Source organism: Hemibagrus wyckioides, linkage group LG16 (genome assembly GCF_019097595.1).
Source record: "Hemibagrus wyckioides isolate EC202008001 linkage group LG16, SWU_Hwy_1.0, whole genome shotgun sequence".
NCBI lineage: Eukaryota > Metazoa > Chordata > Actinopteri > Siluriformes > Bagridae > Hemibagrus > Hemibagrus wyckioides.
In genome coordinates, this window is record NC_080725.1 from 20422501 (window position 1) to 20430837 (window position 8337).

General features: G+C 41.8%; 1 protein-coding gene across 1 annotated transcript; it reads left to right on the forward strand.

Annotated features, from left to right (window-relative positions):
- The first annotated feature begins 2065 nt into the window (after window positions 1-2065).
- ywhah (tyrosine 3-monooxygenase/tryptophan 5-monooxygenase activation protein, eta polypeptide) lies at window positions 2066-6562 on the forward strand. The gene is made up of 2 exons (XM_058412581.1): window positions 2066-2325; window positions 5806-6562. The coding sequence occupies exons 1-2, from the start codon at window positions 2239-2241 to the stop codon at window positions 6460-6462; spliced, it is 744 nt and encodes a 247-aa protein (XP_058268564.1). The 5' UTR covers window positions 2066-2238; the 3' UTR covers window positions 6463-6562.
- The last annotated feature ends 1775 nt before the right edge of the window (window positions 6563-8337 follow it).

An 8337-nucleotide genomic window follows, 5' to 3' on the forward strand; every position in this document is an offset into this window, starting at 1 on the left:
AAGATGGAGAAATTTTCATTCTACTCAGTTTTCACTGTTTTTTGTGGATGTGTGAGTGCACTAGAGCTCTGTGTGAGCGTGCTAGGGTTCTGTGCGAAAGCTGTAGGACGCGTGAGAGCGCTAGGGCTCCAAAGAATAGTGTAGGCCTCTGTGTGAGTGTCCTAGGGCTCTGTGTGCGTGTGCTTGAGCTCTGTGCGAGGGCGTTAGGGTTCTGTGCGAGTGTGCTAGGGCTCCGTGGGAGTGCTCTAGAGCTACATGTGAGTGCGCTGGGACTCACTCTCAGTTTATTACTGCTGCTGAGCAACTTGTTACTTTGTGGTCTGTAATTTTTTTATCTGATAACGTTTGAGATTTTCATTTTGCCTTGTTTTATTTCCACCTCCACACAGAAACATGAGAATATGATACACACCACAGTGCTGCTGAATCCAGCGCTCTGGAGCTACAAGCAGACCGTGAACAGGTTTTAGATCAGATTCTAGTGTGTAATGTAAGCACTAGTTCCAGCTCAGTGTCTTTCCCTTCAGCACTCTGCCTTCTCTTTGACTTAGCAGTTAATGATCACTGAGATGGTGTGATCATCTCAAAAGGATTACTATTTAACTATTACATTTTCAAAAAATATACGCATACATGTGGGTCTGAAGCTCGTCTTTTTCCCTGCACTGAATTGTGTGAGCCTTCATTTCTGTCTGTTTCTCACCACAGCCCTGATCTTTATTTGTTTAACACCAGGTGTTTCAAAATCCTGCCATCCCGGATCCACACACACACACACTCTCTCACTCACTCACTCACTCACTGTGCTCTGAGAGTACACACAAGCACACAGACTAAATAATATTTTGTCTTTGCTCCAGGGTCCCATGTTCGATCCTGAGCTCGGGTTACTGTCTTTTTGGAGTTTTCCGAATGTTCACGTGGATTTCCTCAGGGTTTTCCGGATTTCTTTCTGGGAGGAATTCATTCGCCATGTTCCTAATCTTCCTGTGATGAGAATAAATTTGAATAATAGCTTTATAGTCCTGCACCTTATGTACAATATACACCGATCAGCCATAACATTATGACCACTGAGAGGTGACGTGAATAAGACTGACCATCTCCTCATCATGGCACCTGTTAGTGGGTGGGATATATTAGGCAGCAAGTCAACATTTTGTCCTTTGTGTTAGAAGCAGGAAAAATGGACAAGTGTAAGGATTTGAGCTTTGAGTTTGACAAAGGGCCAAATTGTGATGGTTAGACCACTGGATCAGAGCATCTCCAAAACTGCAGCTCTTGTGGGGTGTTCCCAGTCTGCAGTGGTCAGTATCTATCAAAAGTGGTCCAAGGAAGGAACAGTGGTGAACCGACAACAGGGTCATGGGCGGTTGAGGCTCAATGATGAACGTGGGGAGTGAAGGCTGGCCCGTGTGATCCGATCCAACAGACGAGCTACTGTTGCTCAAACTGCTGAAGAGGTTAATGCTGGTTCTGATAGACAGGTGTCAGAATACACAGTGCAGGACGGGTCAGGGCTGTTTTGGCAGCAAAAGGAGGACCAACACAATATTAGGCAGGTGATCATAATGTTATGCCTGGTCAGTGTATAGCCACTAGATGTTGGCTGTGAGGATTGGTGTTCATTCATCTACAAGAGCATTAGTGAGATCAGACGCTGACGATGGTGAGGAGGTCATGGGGTTCAGTTGGTGTTCCAGTTCATCCTAAAGGTGTTCAGTGAACACGTCATGTCTTCATGGAGCTCTGGGCTTTGTGCACATGGGCATTGTCATGCTGGTTCCAGTGAAGAGAAATAATGTAGTACATGCTACAGCACACACAAACATCATATACAGTTTAGAAAATGGGTATAAAGGTCATGGGTGCACATACGTTTGGCCATATAGTGTATGTATATGATTTAAAACACACAGTGCTATCGGAATAGCATCATTTTTACTACAGCAAATTTCTGAACGCTGCAACGGAGGCAGCACTGCGCATGCGCACTCCTGCGCCTCAGTCCTGGGCTATTTTTAGAACGTGACGTCACCCATGAAATAGACCGAGCGCAGGCCCCGCCCCCTTTTCCCAGCCCTAGTGTGAGCAGGATTGACAGCAGGACGCTGCAGCAGCGCGACAGACAAGAGAGAGAGAAAGAGCGGATAAGAGAATAGAAAAGAGGGCTTGGGAGGGACAAGTTAGTTGACCAGTGTTTAAATAAAAAAAATTAAAAAAAATCAGTGCTGAAAGATGGCAGACAGGGAGCAGCTCATCCAGAGGGCTCGGCTGGCCGAACAGGCGGAGCGCTACGATGACATGGCCGCCGCCATGAAGCTGGTGAGTGACTCTAATCGTGTGATTATATATATATATATATATATATATATATATATATATATATATATATATTTATTTAAAAAAATATTTATCCTGTATAGCATTGTAGAAGAGAAAATCCAGTCCTTATCTGTGTATGCATTAAATCTGACAGCATCATAGAGTGGAGTGCAGTGCAATGCAGCAACACAGTCGATGCTGCTGCTGCTGTTGCTTTACCCACGGGTTGCCAGATTCGTATCGTGTACACTTCTAATTCGATTAAAAATCATATACGCTAAACTTACATTTCTATAAGACTATTTAATATTATATCTCTATGATACTACATTTCTAGCAACATATCAGTATACCTATATATCCTCAGTGGGAAATGGAAAAACATGTATATACATTTTTGTACAATCTGGCAACCTTATCTTTTGTCACTGCTGGAGCATCTCTTTGTGATGTGGGTTGTGTATCATAATAGGATCATAATTTTTTTTAAATATATATATATATATATATATATATATATATATATATCTTTGTTTTTCTATTCTATTTTCACAGATATACTGTTTTGTGAATTTTACACAACACCCTGAATTATGACAATATGGAAAGGAAAAAAAAAAGAGAAAGAAATGATTAAATCTCTCTCTATATATTTTTGTTCTCTTATTCTTTGTTTGTTAAAAATAATAAAGATGTTGGTTGTGGCTGCTTGATGGGTTGCGAGACGATGAAACGTGTAAGCGCCACATCTGTCCATCATCCGCAGCATCGTACAGACAGATTGGCGTGCACAAAAGGATGCTCAAAATCCTCAGATGATGCAATCACACGTCCGTCTTAAAGCATGATGTTAAAATATACAGCATTTTCCCGAGACTGTTTTTTTCCCTTTTCTTTCCTTTTTTCCCCTCATATTTCTTTTCCTCCCCTTTCATCTCATCCTGATGCACCAAGCGTACGGTCTCTCCCTTGACATTGGACGCAAGGTCGGGGTGATCGTTAAATCAGAATTGAAATATAGGCATCCATATAGAAAAATAGCATGAGCATTTCTGATCATTTCCATATCTTTTAGGATGGTTAATGACCTAAGTATATGTATATTTATTAAAATATAATTTGTGCTGCATTTGAATCGAACAGGAACCTTCACTGAACCCATGTTGACTAAGCAGATTAACCAGACTGTGTTGGTGGTTAAAGACAATTCTTCTGAAATAAGCAGACTGACATTTTTACAAAACGATATCTGCAACACAGAGACTCTGTGGGAACACCGAAAGCCTCATCGTGATTTTACCGTCTGAACAAAAGTGATATTGCATCAGAAATATCTTGTCACGTGTCGACATGTAATACATGTTTCTTCCTTTTACTTTGGTGTAAGCTTGATGTAATATATAAGATACGTTATTACTGGTGAGCATGATTTTATAAAAACAAATCTGGCAACCCAAATGCAAATGATTGAGAGAAATGGAAAAATATCAGGGTACAGGGGTTAGAGGTTATAAGGTAATGTATGAAAAAGATGACCAGAGCAACAAATGGATGAATAGGGTTAAAAAAAAAGGATAGGTTGACAGACAGATGCTCAGATGGATGGATGGATAGACAGACAGACAGATGAATAGATAGATAGATAGATAGATAGATAGATAGATAGATAGATAGATAGATAGATAGATAGATAGAGGCCGGAAAAGGACGGCCGGATGGATGGTTGGACGGACGGACAGATGAATAGGTGGATAGATGGACGGATGGATAGATAGACAGACAGACAGACAAATAGATGAATAGATAGATAGATAGATAGATAGATAGATAGATAGATAGATAGATAGATAGACAAAAGGACGGCCGGATGGATGGTTGAACGGACGGACAGATAAATAGATGAATAGGTGGATAGATGGACGGATAGATAGATAGATAGATAGATAGATAGATAGATAGATAGATAGATAGATAGATAGATAGATAGACAGACAGATAGATGAATAGTTGGATAGATAGATAGATAGATAGATAGATAGATAGATAGATAGATAGATAGATAGATAGACAAAAGGACAGACATAGATAGATGGATGGATAGATAGATAGACAGACAAAAGGACAGATAGATAGATAGACAGACAGACAGACAAATAGATGAATAGTTGGATAGATGGACAAAAGGACAGACAGATAGACAAACAGACAAATAGATGAATAGTTGGATAGATGGACAAAAGGACAGACAGATAGACAGACAGACAAATAGATGAATAGTTGGATAGATGGACAAAAGGACAGACAGATAGACAGACAGACAAATAGATGAATAGTTGGATAGATGGACAAAAGGACAGACAGATGGATGGATAGATAGATAGATAGCTTCATAATGTCTCAATTCTTATTTAAAGAGCAGATCTGATGATGTCATGGTTATAGATTTTTCCTCCATTTTGTGCGTCAGACAGGAAATGGGAAGTGAGCTGAAGCTGTGAGCGGGGAATGGTGTTACGGTATCGCGGTTGGTCACTATCCACAATCAGTGTTACCCATTTTTCCACACTCCAGAGGTTCTCATCTCCAACATATAGGTTGGATTTCGCTAAGTAAACGAAACAATTTTTGCTAAGTAGCACTACGCTATCCAGCTATAGCTATTTTCATAGCCTTTCCTCGTGAGAAATACAAACAAATTCAGAGTGAAATTTAAAAAATTAATACAGCGAATCTTTGATATTTCTGGCTAGGTTTTCATTCTGTGAAAAGTCGTAACTCTAACCCTAGTGGTGAACTGAAGGAAGTGCGGGATAAACGTGCCACGGGGTCGGTCCATGGAATCATTCAAAGCGTTTGGATTTGATGTTAATTTGCATAGTTGAGGCATTTACTCATGTGAACGGTGCGTGATAGACAGACAGGTGAGAAAGAAGGACGAGTTAAGGATGGATAGATAGCCAAGCATACAAATAGATACATAGATGTAACTAGACAAACCAGATAAAAAGGTAGATGTACAGATGGATGAATAGAAAGATGGAAAGGCAGACAGACAGTTATGGATGGATGGATGGATTGGATGGACAGATGGATGGATGGATTGATTGATGGACGGATTGGATGGAGGGATGTAATGATGGATGGATTGGATGATTGATGGATGGATGAATGGATGGACAGTTGGATTGATTGATGGACGGACGGATGTACGGATGGATGGATGGTTGGATTGATTGATGGACAGATTGGATGGATGGATGGATGGATTGGATGATTGATTGATGGATGGATGGATGGATTGATTGATGGACAGACTGATTAATTGATGGATGGATGAATGGATGGATGGACAAAGCACATGTTCAGAAATTGACAGGAAACTTAAACGTGAGTGCTAAGAGGTTTACAGGGGGTTTATTTACAGGCCACATCTCAAATCTGCCCCCATTCTCTCCCCTTCCCCTCTGTTTCCTCCCTCAGGTGACGGAGTTGAATGAGCCGCTGTCCAACGAGGACCGCAACCTGCTGTCGGTGGCCTATAAGAACGTGGTCGGTGCTCGGCGCTCGTCGTGGCGCGTCACCTCCAGCATCGAGCAGAAGACGGCGGCGCAGGACGGCGGCGAGAAGAAGCTGGAGCTGGTGCGCGCCTACCGCGAGACCATCGAGAAGGAGCTGGAGGGCGTGTGCCAGGACGTTCTGTCGCTGCTCGACAGCTACCTCATCAAGAGCTGCGACGACAGCCAACTGGAGAGCAAAGTCTTCTACCTGAAGATGAAGGGTGACTATCAGCGCTACCTGGCCGAGGTGGGCACTGGAGACAAGCGCGGCACCGCCGTCGCCGCCTCCGAAGCCGCCTACAAAGAGGCGTTCGACATCGCCAAGAACATGGCTCCAACGCACCCCATCCGCCTCGGCCTGGCACTCAACTTCTCCGTCTTCTACTACGAGATCCAGAACGCGCCTGAGCAGGCGTGCCAGCTGGCCAAGGAGGCGTTTGACGAGGCCATCGGACACCTGGACAATCTGAATGAGGACTCGTACAAGGACTCCACGCTCATCATGCAGCTGCTCAGGGACAACCTGACCCTGTGGACCAGCGACCAGCAGGACAGTGAAGGAGGGGAGGCTAACAACTGAGCCGTCCCTCTCTCTCTCTTTCTCTCTTAGCGCTCTAGCTGGCTGTAGTCTACGTCAGATTTCCTCTTAATAAATGTCTTCACCTGTCGTTTCTCTTCAATTTCTGTAGTGTCATTTCCATCCATTGGTTTTATGCAAATGTATGCAAATATTATGTAAATGAGCGTATCTTATTCATTCTACATGGTTTCGCTACTCACGTCTTCAAGCGATTAGCGTAGTGGGTACAGATTATTTATTAAACTATCACCAAGACGACGTGCGCGGTAGTAGCTAGCTTCAACTTTATCATGATCAAGACAGCAGCTTTACCTGTTAGCTAACATTAGCTACACTTTAGCTGTAACTCCACTTGCTAACATGATCTAACCTCAAAAATGTTAAAGCTAAGCTAATGTGTACTAGCTAGCTTATTAAGCTAGCATGCTAAAAAAAAAACTAAGCTTTTCCCATTTGACCGAGCAGGAAATTTTAACGCTTCTTACATACTGAAACTAATTGATTTATTAAACATGTTAGCTTACAGGTATGCCAGAATCTTTTACCTCTTATCCATCTTTGCTAATGCTGCAGAAATGAGCTAATGTTAGCTAAATTTTAGCTTCTGAGGATCGATTTTTAAACAATAATCAGGTCTAATCTAACATCTTGTATTTTCCACAGGTTAACTTCATCTTCTTTCCCACGTCATGATATGAGCTAGCATTAACAATCACCAGTTCCTCAGTCCTCACCAGGCAACAGCCTATACATGTTGCACTATTTTGATACTAACTCACTTGCTAACTAGCTTTAAACACATCTAAGGGCCTAATTAGCTTGTTAGCCATTCTGACAGAGCTAGGAAGCTTTCCTCTTCAACAGCATTCAACATTAACAGCCCAACAAATCTGCTAACACGTTAGCCTATGCTTATCTTACTATTATTATGTCATTTAAACCAGTAGCCAAGATAACTAGCTAACAATTTTGTAGTTTAAATTAATAGCCAGGTTGGCTAGTAAGATAGCTAGCATCATATTTACGTAATTATATAATATTATAAGCAAGTAGCAAGCTAGCTAGCATTGGGTTAAATATTAATTATGTAAATTAAACCAAAGCCTGGTTTCTGGGAGGATAAAAAGCTAGCTAGCTTGCAAACTGAGTTGAAATTTAAGCCAATAGCCACGTTTGCTAGAAAGCTAGCATTGAGATAACTGTTCACTGTGTAACTAGAAGCCAAGTTTGCTAGCAGAAGCAAGCTAGCATTGAATAACAACAATATAAATCATGCAGATTCTGTCAGTATTACTCTAGAAAGCTAGCGAAGAATAGGTCACTTGCACACGTTTGCTAGCACTGGGCTAACTGTGAGTCTGTACTTTGGACTAGAAGCTAGGTTTGATAGCAAACCAGCTACGATTAGCTTAGCTATGAGCTGTGAAGTAAAAACTATAAGTCTATCGGCTAATGATGGTGTGAAGTCGAAGCCAATTTTTTTTTAGCGAGTTAGTGAACCTTAAAGATACACTTGCTAGCAAGCTAGTTGGTCGTGTACGATGGGTATTTAAGATACCTAGCTAGTAAAGCTGAGGTAAATTCTGACTCAGTTGGATGTAAATACACCTGTAAGAAATGTTTTTATGTTGAACAGGTGGTTGTTAGCAACTTTTTGGACATTTGCGAAACGTTTGGATGGAAAGTTGGCTCATGACGTCCCCCGCGTCTCTCCTCTTCACTCGCTGGTGATTAGCATCCTGCTCTCTGAGTGACAGTGTGTTCTCTCTCAAGGACTCGCTCTCTCTAGAGCATCTTCATTAACACTGAATTGTGTGTGTGTGTGTGTACTGTTTGTGTCACTGTGCAGTCAAGCCAAGTCGTGTGATCTCATCA